This window comes from Argopecten irradians, chromosome 3 (assembly GCF_041381155.1).
Source record: "Argopecten irradians isolate NY chromosome 3, Ai_NY, whole genome shotgun sequence".
NCBI classification, from domain to species: domain Eukaryota; kingdom Metazoa; phylum Mollusca; class Bivalvia; order Pectinida; family Pectinidae; genus Argopecten; species Argopecten irradians.
This window is the reverse complement of record NC_091136.1, coordinates 67,016,677-67,033,866: the sequence shown is the minus strand read 5'-3', so window position 1 is coordinate 67,033,866 and position 17,190 is coordinate 67,016,677. Positions and strand designations below refer to the sequence as shown.

At 37.7% G+C, this 17,190-nt stretch overlaps 2 protein-coding genes across 2 annotated transcripts in view; both read right to left on the bottom strand.

The window, feature by feature from the left end:
• The window catches only part of LOC138319807 (serine/threonine-protein kinase D1-like), a 55,850-nt gene extending 43,239 nt beyond the window's left edge, over positions 1 to 12,611 (bottom strand). Inside the window, exons 1-6 of the mRNA XM_069262937.1 lie at positions 12,593 to 12,611; positions 12,418 to 12,458; positions 10,462 to 10,549; positions 9,882 to 9,988; positions 6,958 to 7,014; positions 6,550 to 6,657 (exon numbers count right to left, since the gene is read on the bottom strand). Of these exons, the coding sequence (XP_069119038.1) occupies positions 6,550 to 6,657; positions 6,958 to 7,014; positions 9,882 to 9,988; positions 10,462 to 10,549; positions 12,418 to 12,458; positions 12,593 to 12,611 (420 nt within the window). The remainder of the gene's footprint in view (positions 1 to 6,549; positions 6,658 to 6,957; positions 7,015 to 9,881; positions 9,989 to 10,461; positions 10,550 to 12,417; positions 12,459 to 12,592) is intronic.
• Positions 12,612 to 13,008: 397 nt separating this feature from the next.
• LOC138319394 (uncharacterized) lies at positions 13,009 to 14,513 on the bottom strand. The gene has a single exon (XM_069262495.1). The coding sequence runs from the start codon at positions 14,204 to 14,206 to the stop codon at positions 13,700 to 13,702; it is 507 nt and encodes a 168-aa protein (XP_069118596.1). The 5' UTR covers positions 14,207 to 14,513; the 3' UTR covers positions 13,009 to 13,699.
• Positions 14,514 to 17,190: the final 2,677 nt, after the last annotated feature.

The following is a 17,190-nucleotide window of genomic DNA, read 5'->3' as shown; positions in this document are numbered from 1 at the left end:
TAACAGCCAGGATCATGAAGATAGGAAACAGATCTTTATCTAGGTCAATACATAATACACATAAGTCTTCATATTATTGTATGTACATGTAAATGGATGTGGGTATCAACTTATTCTTAAATAATTCAATTCAATTTTGCTTGTTACGAACATTTTCATTTGCTTACAATTTACTTTATCAGCCCATAAATGAAAACAATGTCTTCGCCGTTTGTAACGTTGCTTCTGATTGGCTGAGATGACGGAGTAATGATTTCATAGCCAAAAGAGTCCCAAAATGAATTTTGAATATAGAAGAGATTATCTTTAGTAAATTGAATTATTAGGATTAATTTGAATATAATTGTTATAATATGGAGATATAACACAAAAACCTGAGTGTACTCTCATCATAAACTGCTTCGCAGTTATTTAAAGTACACTCAGATTTTTGTGTTATATCTTCATAACATCTTTTCAAGTTAATCCTTAATTAACATTAATCTAAATAAGTGTTTAGGGTTGGGTATAAGACAAGATAGTTGTCCTTATTTCTGTTATTCTGGATTATTAAAACGTTTTGTCACTACCAAAACAGTATAAACTAGTGTTTAAAACAAAGGGCTTGGTTTTATAAAATCTTATAAAATGATCATATCAATTTTTTTCTGGAAGTATAGTAAATTCCTAAATGCATTATCAACGACTTCTCTTGGCCTTTAAATCATATTACAACAAGTTGCAGTGACTTAGTAGCTTGACAGTTTTTTTTTAAAAATAAAAAAACCCAATCTAATAGGCAACTTGTAAGACTAATAAAGTCTATTGTATGAAAGCAAAGTATTTGATATTGCATAAACATAAACATGTGTCAAATTGCAATTATAGATGTAATCCTTTTTAGCATTTAAATTGGTATTAATTGTATGTATATCTGTTTGAGAAAGAAGTACTATTGATTTCAAGAATATTGATATGATGCCTGTATGCTTCCTATATGCTAAAATTAGTTTATATTGTTCGTAAATCTTAGTTGTTGTAATTCCGGCCGCCGCACCGTTGTTTTTTGGCCTGTAGGTAGGGCATTATAATTTTACCGTCTGCCTTCTATTGCATGATATCTTAAAATGCGACAAAATTTAGGATATTTTCTTTCACATCTTCCTAACTGCTTTTCTTCTTCTTTACGTCTCTCTTGACATCACCTCACTTTGCGCAGTTGAGCGCTCGCCCTTGTGGGGAAGCTCTGGCTACTATTCCTTAACCCAGGATAAAAAAGAAAATATATCCAAAATTTAGTCGCCTTTTACGATCATGCACAGGTGTTCTATCTGCAGGACATTCGTAAACAGTTTGTGTGATGTAGTAAATATTTTTTCCGAAATAATCGTCCTTAAATATGATATTCTGTTTAACGTTACGCAATACAAGTAATATTGTTCATTTTCGACAAAATAATGACGTAAAATAACTGATTCTGAAAATTAGTTTTTATCGAATATTTTTTTTCTATCAAAGAATATGTATCTGTCTTGCAAAATTAAGAAAGAAAACTTATCTTTTGCAATTACGTTACAGTTAAACTCAGTTTTATCAATACCGTTTTTGAAAGCGTTCATGGCGGCCATCTTGAATATTTTCAATTCCCCAAAGATGCCGAGGTGGCATCATTCGGATTATAATTAAGCACATCCTACTGCAACATAATCAGCAAAAACATTTTATGCGAACTATATTTTTGGGTTTTCTGGTTGGCACCTGGACTAGATTGCTGTTTCACAGCATCAAAAATAGTTAATCATTGGTTATAATTGATTTTTCAGACTTTTTGATAAAATATAGTAAGTTTAAGCTTATCCGTTGATATTCCAAGGGATTCTAAATCAATACAAGGTCTCTATTATATTGTGACATCATGAGTCCCATTCTCACTTTTTCTTCATAGATGTAAAAAAAAGGATTGGCCAATCAGAAAGTGGTATGAAAACAAAGATAAATTAATTATTGAAATGATTACCTGAGATATAAGGTACTTTGTCACTCTCTCACTGAGTCGACCTTTAGGACCAGAAAGAATCATTATTACCTGAGATATAAGGTACTTTATAACTCTCTCACTGAGTCGACCTTTAGGACTAGAAAGAATCATTATTACCCGAGATATAAGGTACTTTGTCACTCTCTCACTGAGTCGACCTTTAGGACTAGAAAGAATCATTATTACCCGAGATATAAGGTACTTTATAACTCTCTCACTGAGTCGACCTTTAGGACCAGAAAGAATCATTATTACCCGAGATATAAGGTACTTTGTCACTCTCTCACTGAGTCGACCTTTAGGACCAGAAAGAATCATTATTACCCGAGATATAAGGTACTTTATAACTCTCTCACTGAGTCGACCTTTAGGACCAGAAAGAATCATTATTACCCGAGATATAAGGTACTTTGTCACTCTCTCACTGAGTCGACCTTTAGGACCAGAAAGAATCATTATTACCCGAGATATAAGGTACTTTGTAACTCTCTCACTGAGTCGACCTTTAGGACCAGAAAGAATCATTATTACCTGAGATATAAGGTACTTTGTAACTCTCTTACTGAGTCGACCTTTAGGACTAGAAAGAATCATTATTACCTGAGATATAAGGTACTTTGTCACTCTCTCACTGAGTCGACCTTTAGGACTAGAAAGAATCATTATTACCTGAGATATAAGGTACTTTGTACTCTCATCACTGAGTCGACCTTTAGGACTAGAAAAGAATCATTATTACCTGAGATATAAGGTACTTTGTACTCTCTCACTGAGTCGACCTTTAGGACTAGAAAGAATCATTATTACCTGAGATATAAGGTACTTTGTCACTCTCTCACTGAGTCGACCTTTAGGACCAGAAAGAATCATTATTACCTGAGATATAAGGTACTTTGTCACTCTCTCACTGAGTCGACCTTTAGACAGAAAGAATCATTATTACCTGAGATATAAGGTACTTTGTACTCTCTCACTGAGTCGACCTTTAGGACTAGAAAGAATCATTATTACCTGAGATATAAGGTACTTTGTCACTCTCTCACTGAGTCGACCTTTAGGACTAGAAAGAATCATTATTACCTGAGATATAAGGTACTTTGTCACTCTCTCACTGAGTCGACCTTTAGGACTAGAAAGAATCATTATTACCTGAGATATAAGGTACTTTATAACTCTCTCACTGAGTCGACCTTTAGGACCAGAAAGAATCATTATTACCTGAGATATAAGGTACTTTGTCACTCTCTCACTGAGTCGACCTTTAGGACCAGAAAGAATCATTATTACCTGAGATATAAGGTACTTTGTAACTCTCTCACTGAGTCGACCTTTAGGACTAGAAAGAATCATTATTACCCGAGATATAAGGTACTTTGTCACTCTCTCACTGAGTCGACCTTTAGGACCAGAAAGAATCATTATTACCCGAGATATAAGGTACTTTGTCACTCTCTCACTGAGTCGACCTTTAGGACTAGAAAGAATCATTATTACCTGAGATATAAGGTACTTTGTCACTCTCTCACTGAGTCGACCTTTAGGACTAGAAAGAATCATTATTACCCGAGATATAAGGTACTTTGTCACTCTCTCACTGAGTTGACCTTTAGGACTAGAAAGAATCATTATTACCTGAGATATAAGGTACTTTGTCACTCTCTCACTGAGTCGACCTTTAGGACTAGAAAGAATCATTATTACCCGAGATATAAGGTACTTTGTCACTCTCTCACTGAGTCGACCTTTAGGACTAGAAAGAATCATTATTACCTGAGATATAAGGTACTTTGTCACTCTCTCACTGAGTCGACCTTTAGGACCAGAAAGAATCATTATTACCTGAGATATAAGGTACTTTGTCACTCTCTCACTGAGTCGACCTTTAGGACTAGAAAGAATCATTATTACCTGAGATATAAGGTACTTTGTAACTCTCTCACTGAGTCGACCTTTAGGACTAGAAAGAATCATTATTACCTGAGATATAAGGTACTTTGTCACTCTCTCACTGAGTCAACCTTTAGGATTAGAAAGAATCATTATTACCTGAGATATAAGGTACTTTGTTACTCTCTCACTGAGTTGACCTTTAGGACTAGAAAGAATCATTATTACCTGAGATATAAGGTACTTTGTCACTCTCTCACTGAGTCGACCTTTAGGACTAGAAAGAATCATTATTACCTGAGATATAAGGTACTTTGTCACTCTCTCACTGAGTCGACCTTTAGGACTAGAAAGAATCATTATTACCTGAGATATAAGGTACTTTGTCACTCTCTCACTGAGTCGACCTTTAGGACTAGAAAGAATCATTATTACCCGAGATATAAGGTACTTTGTTACTTTCTCACTGAGTTGACCTTTAGGACTAGAAAGAATCATTATTACTTGAGATATAAGGTATTTGTCACTTTCTCACTGAGTCGACCTTTAGGACTAGAAAGAATCATTATTACCCGAGATATAAGGTACTTTGTCACTCTCTCACTGAGTTGACCTTTAGGACTAGAAAGAATCATTATTACCTGAGATATAAGGTACTTTGTCACTCTCTCACTGAGTCGACCTTTAGGACCAGAAAGAATCATTATTACCTGAGATATAAGGTACTTTGTCACTCTCTCACTGAGTCGACCTTTAGGACTAGAAAGAATCATTATTACCTGAGATATAAGGTACTTTGTCACTCTCTCACTGAGTCGACCTTTAGGACTAGAAAGAATCATTATTACCTGAGATATAATGTACTTTGTCACTCTCTCACTGAGTCGACCTTTAGGACTAGAAAGAATCATTATTACCCGAGATATAAGGTACTTTGTCACTCTCTCACTGAGTCGACCTTTAGGACTAGAAAGAATCATTATTACCTGAGATATAATATACTTTGTAACTCTCTTACTGAGTCGACCTTTAGGACCAGAAAGAATCATTATTACCTGAGATATAATGTACTTTGTAACTCTCTCACTGAGTCGACCTTTAGGACTAGAAAGAATCATTATTACCTGAGATATAAGGTACTTTGTCACTCTCTCACTGAGTCGACCTTTAGGACCAGAAAGAATCATTATTACCTGAGATATAAGGTACTTTGTCACTCTCTCACTGAGTCGACCTTTAGGACCAGAAAGAATCATTATTACCCGAGATATAATGTACTTTGTCACTCTCTCACTGAGTCGACCTTTAGGACTAGAAAGAATCATTATTACCTGAGATATAAGGTACTTTATAACTCTCTCACTGAGTCGACCTTTAGGACCAGAAAGAATCATTATTACCTGAGATATAAGGTACTTTGTCACTCTCTCACTGAGTCGACCTTTAGGACTAGAAAGAATCATTATTACCTGAGATATAATGTACTTTGTAACTCTCTTACTGAGTCGACCTTTAGGACCAGAAAGAATCATTATTACCTGAGATATAAGGTACTTTGTCACTCTCTCACTGAGTCGACCTTTAGGACTAGAAAGAATCATTATTACCCGAGATATAAGGTACTTTGTCACTCTCTCACTGAGTCGACCTTTAGGATTAGAAAGAATCATTATTACCCGAGATATAAGGTACTTTGTAACTCTCTTACTGAGTCGACCTTTAGGACCAGAAAGAATCATTATTACCTGAGATATAAGGTACTTTGTCACTCTCTCACTGAGTCGACCTTTAGGACTAGAAAGAATCATTATTACCTGAGATATAAGGTACTTTGTCACTCTCTCACTGAGTCGATCTACCTTTAGGACTAGAAAGAATCATTATTACCCGAGATATAAGGTACTTTGTCACTCTCTCACTGAGTCGACCTTTAGGACTAGAAAGAATCATTATTACCTGAGATATAAGGTACTTTGTCACTCTCTCACTGAGTCGACCTTTAGGACTAGAAAGAATCATTATTACCTGAGATATAAGGTACTTTGTAACTCTCTCACTGAGTCGACCTTTAGGACTAGAAAGAATCATTATTACCTGAGATATAAGGTACTTTGTTACTCTCTCACTGAGTCGACCTTTAGGACTAGAAAGAATCATTATTACCTGAGATATAAGGTACTTTGTAACTCTCTCACTGAGTCGACCTTTAGGACTAGAAAGAATCATTATTACCTGAGATATAAGGTACTTTGTCACTCTCTCACTGAGTTGACCTTTAGGACTAGAAAGAATCATTATTACCCGAGATATAAGGTACTTTGTACTCTCTCACTGAGTCGACCTTTAGAACTAGAAAGAATCATTATTACCCGAGATATAAGGTACTTTGTCACTCTCTCACTGAGTCGACCTTTAGGACTAGAAAGAATCATTATTACCTGAGATATAAGGTACTTTATAACTCTCTCACTGAGTCGACCTTTAGGACTAGAAAGAATCATTATTACCCGAGATATAAGGTACTTTATAACTCTCTCACTGAGTCGACCTTTAGGACTAGAAAGAATCATTATTACCTGAGATATAAGGTACTTTGTCACTCTCTCACTGAGTCGACCTTTAGGACTAGAAAGAATCATTATTACCTGAGATATAAGGTACTTTGTCACTCTCTCACTGAGTCGACCTTTAGGACTAGAAAGAATCATCTCTAACATATCACCCTTCTGCTTTTCCATCATCACAACAAATATCTGAAAACAAAAGATAATCTTATGTTTTAAAACAATCCTTTACAAAAACAATGGATATAGCAAAATCACATATAGGGGGTCGTTTACATTTATGTTGGATTACCACCCTTTAAAACAAAGGTTTATACAGGAAAACTTTTATTGATAATCTTTCTTTTTTTCAAATTCATGATATCTAGACTGATCATATACTTGATTTGTGTTTTATAGTTTATGATCTAGTTTTGACATTTGTAGAAATGTCTACCAGATCAAGAATTTTAATTTTTGTATAGGCTGAACATTTATAAAACACCTCACCCGTTCTGGAGTTTCAAACATCTTTTCAAGATTCACTACCCCAGGGTGATGTAGATTCTGTAACATAAAACCAAAGTATGCCAAACCAGAGACTTACAGGTACAAGTCTCATCAATAGACTTGGGACTGGCAGGTCCAAGTCTGAACAACAAACTTAGGACTGGCAGGTCCAAGTCTGAACAATAGACTTGGGACTTACAGGTCCAAGACTGAACAATAGACTTGGGACTGACAGCTCCAAGTCTGATCAATAGACTTGGGACTTACAGGTCCAAGACTGAACAATAGAATTGGGACTTACAGGTCCAAGACTGAACAATAGACTTGGGACTTACAGGTCCAAGTCTGATCAATAGACTTGGGACTTACAGGTCCAAGACTGAACAATAGACTTGGGACTTACAAGTCCAAGACTGAACAATAGACTTGGGACTTACAGGTCCAAGTCTGATCAATAGACTTGGGACTTACAGGTCCAAGTCTGAACAACAAACTTAGGACTGGCAGGTCCAAGTCTGATCAATAGACTTGGGACTGGCAGGTCCAAGTCTGAACAACAAACTTAGGACTGGCAGGTCCAAGTCTGAACAATAGACTTGGGACTTACAGGTCCAAGTCTGAACAATAAACTTGGGTCTGGCAGGTCCAAGTCTGAAAAATAGACTTGGGACTTACAGGTCCAAGGCTGAACAATAAACTTGGGTCTAGCAGGTCCAAGTCTGAACAACACACTTGGGACTTACAGGTACAAGTGTGATCAAAAGACTTGGGACTGGCAGGTCCAAGTCTGAACAACAAACTTAGGACTGACAGGTCCAAGGCTGAACAATAAACTTGGGTCTGGCAGGTCCAAGTCTGTACAATAGACTTGGGACTTACAGGTCCAAGGCTCAACAATAAACTTGGGTCTGGCAGGTCCAAGTCTGAACAACACACTTGGGACTTACAGGTCCAAGGCTGAACAATAGACTTGAGACTTACAGGTCCAAGGCTGAACAATAGACTTGAGACTTACAGGTCCAAGGCTGAATAATAGACTTGGGACTAGCAGGTCCAAGGCTGAACAATAGACTTGGGACTGACAGGTCCAAGGCTGAACAATAGACTTGAGACTTACAGGTTCAAGGCTGAACAATAGACTTGGGACTGGCAGGTCCAAGGCTGAACAATAGACTTGGGACTGACAGGTCCAAGACTGAACAAACAGACTTGGGACTGATAGGTCCAAGGCTGAACAACAGACTTGGGACTGACAGGTCCAAGGCTGAACAATAGACTAGGCACTGATAGGTTCAAGACTGAACAACAGACTTGGGACTGACAGGTCCATGGCTGAACAACAGACTTGGGACTGACAGGTCCAAGACTGAACAATAGACTTGGGACTGGCAGGTCCAAGTCTGAACAATAGACTTGGGACTGACAGGTCCAAGACTGAACAACAGACTTGGGACTGACAGGTCCAAGGCTGAACAACAGACTTGAGACTGACAGGTCCAAGGCTGAACAACAGACTTGGGACTGACAGGTCCAAGACTGAACAACAGACTCAGGACTGGCAGGTCCAAGGCTGAACAACAGACTTGGCACTGATAGGTCCAAGGCTGAACAACAGACTTGAGACTGACAGGTCCAAGACTGAACAACAGACTTGGGACTGACAGGTCCATGGCTGAACAACAGACTTGGGACTGACAGGTCCAAGACTGAACAATAGACTTGGGACTGGCAGGTCCAAGTTTGAACAACAGACTTAAGATAGACAGGTCCAAGTCTGAACAACAGACTTGGGACTGACAGGTCCAAGGCTGAACAATAAACTTGGGTCTGGCAGGTCCAAGTCTGAACAACACACTTGGGACTTACTGGTCCAAGGCTGAACAATAGACTTGGGACTGACAGGTCCAAGGCTGAACAATAGACTTGGGACTGGCAGGTCCAAGGCTGAACAATAGACTTGGGACTGGCAGGTCCAAGGCTGAACAATAGACTTGGGACTGACAGGTCCAAGGCTGAACAATAGACTTGGGACTGGCAGGTCCAAGGCTGAACAATAGACTTGGGACTGGCAGGTCCAAGGCTGAACAATAGACTTGGGACTTTCTGGTCCAAGGCTGAACAATAGACTTGGGACTGACAGGTCCAAGGCTGAACAATAGACTTGGGACTGACAGGTCCAAGGCTGAACAACAGACTTGGGACTGGCAGGTCCAAGTCTGAACAGCAGACTTGGGACTGACAGGTCCAAGGCTGAACAATAGACTTGAGACTTACAGGTCCAAGGCTGAACAATAGACTTGGGACTGGCAGGTCCAAGGCTGAACAACAGACTTGGGTCTGGCAGGTCCAAGTCTGAACAATAGACTTGGGACTTACAGGTCCAAGGCTGAACAATAGACTTGGGACTGACAGGTCCAAGGCTGAACAATAGACTTGAGACTTACAGGTCCAAGGCTGAACAATAGACTTGGGACTGGCAGGTCCATGGCTGAACAACAGACTTGGGACTAGCAGGTCCAAGGCTGAACAATAGACTAGGCACTGATAGGTCCAAGGCTGAACAATAGACTTGGGACTGGCAGGTAAAGTAAAGTAGTTTAGGAGTTCACCAGACAAAGTTGTGTCTATAGACAGGCAGACAGACAACCTGATTCCAGTATGCACCCCTCCCCACTTAACAGGTGCAGGGTGATAACAAGGCCATTGTTAACCCGACAAAGTTGTGTCTATAGACAGGCAGACAAACAACCTGATTCCAGTATGCACCCCTCCCCACTTAACAGGTGCAGGGTGATAACAAGGCCATTGTTAACCCTTAGTAAAATAGACATATCTGTCAAAAACACTTTAACCTTACACAATTAAAGATAATATCTGTCTTAAAACAATGCAATATTACATCTTCACCTGATTGGTTCCTTTACCTGTAAAATTGACACTTCGTTTTTGAGTTGAGCCTCCTGTTTTGTTGGGAATCGTAATTTATCTATCACTTTTATAGCCACTTCCCTGTTGGTTTTCCTGTGCTTACCTGTACAAAGAAATAGCACATGGTAGAAAAACAGTATTTATATAACAAATGATTAGGTACCAAAGACAATAAACTTTACAACCAATGATTAGGTACCAAATACAGTAAACTAGATTTTATCTGATGATACTGAAACCTTGTTAACTAAAACCAAACAGGTTTTTGGTATTAGGATTATTTGGAGTGTAAATAAAACAAGGTCTTAAATGAGACATATCCTGAAACTGTTCAGCTGTACATAAAGCCACACATGAATTCATCTAGGAATTACTTCTATTGAATTTGGTGAAATCAGCAAGTGTGTCTGGACGTCTATATCTGCTCACAAATAAATGCAGATGGATCTCTTCACATAACCAGACCTTGTACCGAAAGTGACAAGAATCTTATTGCTCTGTGATAATACATGTACAAAGTTTCCTAAAATCTATAGAAGCTTGGTACATTTCTTAACAAGAGTTAAATAGACCTACCTCCATACACAATACCAAACTGTCCCGAGCCGAGGACATCGTCTGGGTAGATCTGGTACAGTTGACTGATGTCCTGCACAACAAAATACTGCAAACAATATACATCTTATATCTAACTATAGGATCAGCAGATAATACAATATAATAAAAACAATATACATCTTATATCTAACTATAGGATCAGCAGATAATACAATATAATAAAAACAATATACATCTTATATCTAACTATAGGATCAGCAGATAATACAATATATTTACATTCTTAGTGTTTCGTCACTATATGAATTAACCAACTGACGAAAACAAACATTTGCCTATGAAAACACTGTGAATACACTATGAATACAACAATTCTTGGGCATCGAAATAAAAAAAAGAAATATAAAAAGTCCCCAACAATATTTTAGTGTTTAATCTTTAATGTATTGTTTCTTGATATAGAATCAACTAGGGTTTTCTGTAGTAAGTCAATCAAATCTTATTTTAACAATATTTCTTGTTCATCATTTGTCATCTGCAAAAAAAGGTCGACCGGAAGGCAGAAGCTTGAAAACAGGACGTTGTGGAACGACTTTGTCATCCAGCTGTTCCATTTATCTCGTTTCTCTTCGTATATGGGTGTCATAATTTTAAATATAATATAATACCTTTCAATAATTTTCATTTTCATGAATTATTGTAATGTAAATATATGAATTGAATGTACTTTTCTAATTTTCATAGCGGCAATGAATAGTTTAAAGAAGAAGTTCAAAATGTGTTTTCAAGATGGCAGCTGTGGCAGCCATCTTGGATTTCGGATTGACCCGAAAAATAACAACACTTTGTCGGGACCATGTCAGGATCATTTCATGCAAGTTTCAGCCAATTCGCACTGGTAGAACTTGAGAAGAAGTTCAAAATGTGTTTTCAAGATGGCGGCTGTGGCAGCCATCTTGGATTTCTGATCAACCCAAAAAATAACAACACTTGGTCGGGACCATCTGAGGATCATTCCAGGCAAGTTTCAGCTCAATCCAAGTGGTGGAACTTGAAAAGACGTTCAAAATATGAAAAGTTTACACACAGCGCACAGCGGACGGCGAAGGACAAATCACGATGGCTATAGGTCATCCTGACCCTTCAGGTCAGATGACCTAAATATACATTAAATCCCTAAATAATACAAACAATATACATCTTATATCAAAATAGAATCAGTATGTAACTAATATCATCTAAAACCTACTCTTTTTTGTATCTTAGTATGCCAGGTCGGAACAGAACCTTAACAATTTGCGTGTTGAATAATTAAACTTTATCTCAATTGGTGTACCAAACTTGGCTCAGAAAAAGTCCTAATTGTACTTAATAATATAAATGTTATTTAAGCATTGAACGTTTTTGAGTTGGCATTCATAGCCAATATGAACGCCAACTGGACAGATGCAAATTCCATGAAGCACGCTAGCGCTTCATGTTGGATGTGCCTCTGTCCAGTTGGCATTCATTTTGGCTATGATGCCAACTGAAAGATGTTCAATGTTTATATTTACATTGAGTTACAATTTTTTGTTAAAATAACAAAGGATTTTGTATCTATAGTGAATTAATCATTCGTTATCATCAAGGAAGGAACAGTCATTTGAACAGCCGTTTTCTGTGATCGCTGGAATGACCATTGTGACATCATTTATAAAGCGATTGAAGTTCATAGTCTATATGACTGCCAACTGCGCTTGGTAAGGTTAGATAGTGAGACTGCAGTGAAAATGTAAATATTGTTAATACTGCCATGTGTACATGTAATTTGACAATTATCAAATATTCTGTTTTTTCTTTAGAGAAAATCTCTGAGTATTGGTGGTGGATGGACAGTGTGGATATAAGAGTTTTCTATATAACTTCAACAACAGAGATACAGAGCACTTCCCAATGAATCTGTACTGTTCTACTAACAGCGTACATACTTACCTGCTGTTCATCTGTACCGGAGCCTTGCTGGCCTGGTTTATCTGGAAATCAGGAGAATCAATTAAATAAATAGCTCAGATAAAGGCTGAACACACTACTCATAGAGTTCATAACAAACTAAAACTGTCGCCAGAGTGGCCACCTAATATCCCAAGCTGCACAAAGTTAGTAATACCTTCATTAATAGGGAACATTGCAGACCCCTATATACTTTACTCAAATCCCTTTTATGTCAGGGTTCTGTGCATCATATTTTATCAAAATCTTTTGAGTAGTTCAGGAGAATCGAATTCACCGGACAAAGTTGTGTCTACAGACAGACAGACGGATATGTTGTTAAAACATGGCTGTGATGTCGTCTATTGTTATAGCTTGAGGTATAGTGGGAGCAAAGTCTACTATTATCACCTACTACTGTGGAATAGTTACCTTTTGCAGCAGTATAGTTTGATCATGAATCTTGTTATTGTTTGTTTGTTTGATTAATTAACGTCCTATTAACAGCTATGGTCATGTAAGGACGGCCTCCCATGTATGTGGTGTGTTGCTTGTATGTTCTGCGAGGTGCGTGTTTTGGGAAACTGCGGTATATTCATGTGGTTTGTTCCTCTTTCTCCCACTTTTTCGAGATCAAAGGAATTATACAAACACTGGAGAACAATGGCACACCAATTATAGTCTGTTCTGATAAAGTACTGACTTACAGGTAGATTTTTTACCTGTAATTTTACAAATAGTCACAATTCTATTAACTGTGAATATACCTATTCTGCATTTTATTCCCATTTCAAATGTTTTCATATTTTATCACACCATCTTAAAATGTGAAATGTAACACTTAAACATTAATGAGATATAATTAATTAATTTCAAAACATATATATACAACATATGAAACTTAAAGCACTACACTTTAACATTAATGAGAGATTATTAATTAAAATTAAAACATTTGTATGTACAACATATGAAACTTAAAGCACTACACTTAAACATTAATGAGGGATAATTAATTAAAATCAAAACACACACATATATATATACACACATGTACAACATATGAAACCTAAAGCACGTACTAGCATTAATGAGATGCAAATCTTGTGAAAGTTTGTTATCATCACTCTAAATGCAGAAGATGGGATGCTGCGTCTGTGTACTGAATCACATCCATTGCGCCAGTCTCCAAACGTTCCTTCAGTTGGCAGCTGTTGATGTTTCGGTACCGTTTAGCTCTGGGTCTGGTTTGTCGTCCGGCTGCGAGTTGGATGTGGATGATTTCCTAGAACACACGGATGATGCTGTAGATATATGGGTGGGAGTGTTCAACCTTTTTCTTGAGTTTGTTGTACCATCCTTCTACATGGTTCGTTATTCGAGGGCCCTTGGACTCAAAGTGGTTCCAGAGTGGTTGGTCGCGCACTATCCACTGTGTAATGACGTAGTCGGTGAATGCGGTGGTGTCGTGTGGTACATCAGCATCTTCAAGGTCGTTGAGTGCGTGGAACCAGACATCTTCTATATGGTTTAAAGGGACTAGGGGTAGGGCTGCGGCTTGTCGTAACAGTCGTCTGATGTCGTCGTTGTCGGCGTAGAGTTGTTGAAGTCCGGTTTGCTGGGCTTTCCTCCAAATACACTGCGTGAAATGAAAAAAACATCCCTTCAGTGTGGCTGCTGGGAATACGGAGCGAATGGCATTCTGGGCAGCGGTCTCCAAGTCCAGCAAAACAGTATTCGGGTTGAGTTGGAGGTTCAGTTCAGTATGGCGGGGTAGTCGGGTATGGTGCATCTCTCCTCTAGCTGTTGTTCTTCACACAGTGGATGTAACCATTATAAGCAATGTTCTGTCTTCCAAATGTATTTCTAAGAAATTTCACCTGAATCTGTGCGTTTGCCATGTTAGTGGTTGATAGAGAACTGTGAAAGTCAAACCTCTCTGATGTCCTTACAGACCTACATGTATGCTAATTATTTGATTACTGATTCTTTACTCATCAATTAAGTATTCAGTTGATGGACCCAAACCATCAGGTGTTAATTAACATAAGTAGCAGTGAGCACAAGCCAAATTAAGTCAGAGTAATCAAATAATTAAATCAACAGCACATTATTGTATTATGCACATAATTAAATAGATAAATAAAATATATATTGCCATCATAATAAAAATAATGTCCTATAATGTATTTCTCTAATATGTATTAATTCAAATAAAACATCTCTTTATATTCTCTGATTTAAAATTCAAAACTGTAAGACATCTCCCTTATATATAGTATCACTGTCTTCTATAGACTTAGCTGATGAAAATGGTATATGATATGTAAATATTGTTTAAATAATTATGAAATTAGATAACTTTAAACAATGTGTAAAATCCAGGTAATGTGGGAAAACACAGGTAAAATCCAGGTAATGTGGGAGAACAAAGGTAAAATCCAGGTAAGGGATATGTGAAGCAGACTATAACTGCTGTCACAACATAACTGCACCTATGTTATTATAAAAAAGTGGGAGAAACAAGAACACACTATTCATGTAGTGTCTTCTTGTATAGTGGAATTATTGCCCTTTTTATAGTGCTATATCACTGAAGCATGCCGCCGAAGACACCAAGCAACACACCCCACCCGGTCACATTATACTGACAACGGCGCGAAACCAGTCGTCCCACTCCCTGTATGCTGATCGAGCGCTAAGCAGGAGCAGAAACTACCACTTTTAAAGACTTTAATCTTGTTATTCGAGTGAGGTAAATATAAAGATTCTACGAATAGGTTTAAATAGATAGTAAGGGTTTACCTGGAAGCTGTGGAAATAGTTAAACCTATACCCAGTGTAATAGTTGAGAGCGACAGTGAAACATTCAGTGCCATGTTTTAAGTATGAGGTAAAAACACCTCAAACTGTGGAATAGTCAAGATAATGAATAGTTCTCGGCCTTTACAGGCCTCGATACAATTCATTATCTTGGGACTATTTCACAGTTTTTGGTGTTTTCTCCTATACCTACAATTTTAAAACTGCTACACTGACTAAAGTTTATCATATGTTAAACTAATACTAGGCAATGTCTGTTGTTTGATCCTTTTTCGTTATTCGAAATAAAATTTTCTGAAATTGAAATATCATATGTTTCAGACTGTTCCGCCTGTAAACTGCTAATCTGACCTAAGTATATCATATGTTTCAGACAGTTCCACCAGTAAACTGCTACACTGACCAACCAGTAAACTGCTACACTGACCAACCAGTAAACTGCTACACTGACCTAAGTATATCATATGTTTCAGACTGTTCCACCAATAAACTGCTACACTGACCTAAGTATATCATATGTTTCAGACTGTTCCACCAGTAAACTGCTACACTGACCTAAGTATATCATATGTTTCAGACTGTTCCACCAGTAAACTGCTAATCTGACCTAAGTATATCATATGTTTCAGACTGTTCCACCAATAAACTGCTAATCTGACCTAAGTATATCATATGTTTCAGACTGTTCCACCAATAAACTGCTACACTGACACTAAGCAACCAGTAAACTGCTACACTGACCAACCAGTAAACTGCTACACTGACCTAAGTATATCATATGTTTCAGTACTGTTCCACCAGTAAACTGCTACACTGACTTAAGTATATCATATGTTTCAGACTGTTCCACCAGTAAACTGCTAATCTGACCTAAGTATATCATATGTTTCAGACTGTTCCACCAATAAACTGCTACACTGACCAACCAGTAAACTGCTACACTGACCTACCAGTAAACTGCTACACTGACTTAAGTATATCATATGTTTCAGACTGTTTCCACCAGTAAACTGCTACACTGACCTAAGTATATCATATGTTTCAGACTGTTCCACCAGTAAACTGCTACACTGACCAACCAGTAAACTGCTACACTGACCAACCTGTAAACTGCTACACTGACTTAAGTATATCATATGTTTCAGACTGTTCCACCAGTAAACTGCTACACTGACCAACCAGTAAACTGCTACACTGACCAACCTGTAAACTGCTACACTGACTTAAGTATATCATATGTTTCAGACTGTTCCACCAGTAAACTGCTACACTGACCAACCAGTAAACTGCTACACTGACCAACCAGTAAACTGCACTACAACTGAAACCTAACTGACTAAGTATCATATGTTTCAGACTGTTCCACCAGTAAACTGCTACACTGACCAACCAGTAAACTGCTACACTGACCAACCAATAAACTGCTACACTGACCAACAGTAAACTACACTGACCTAAGTAATATCATATGTTTCAGACTGTTCCACCAGTAAACTGCTACACTGACCAACCAGTAAACTGCTACACATGACCAACCAATAAACTGCTACACTGACCAACCAGTAAACTGCTACACTGACCTAAGTATATCATATGTTTCAGACTGTTCCACCAACTAAACTGCTACAACTGAACCAGTAAACCAGTAAGTAATCATATGTTTTCAGACTGTTTCCACCAACCTGCTAATCTGACCTAAGTAAATCTGCTAATCTGACCTAAACTGCTATGACTTAATCATATCATATGTTTCAGACTGTATGCTACACTGACCAACCAGCTAAACTGCTAATCTGACCTAAGTATATCATATGTTTCAGACTGTTCCAACCAGTAAACTGCTAACTGACCTAAGTATATCATATGTTTCAGACTGTTCACCAGTAAAACTGCTAATCTGACCTAAGTAATATCATATGTTCAGTTCCACAGTTAAACTGCTACACTGACCTA

Coding starts and splice junctions, on each gene's coding strand:
- LOC138319394 (XM_069262495.1), bottom strand. CDS start 14,206: ATGCACCATACCCGACTACCCCGCCATACTGAACTGAACCTCCAACTC.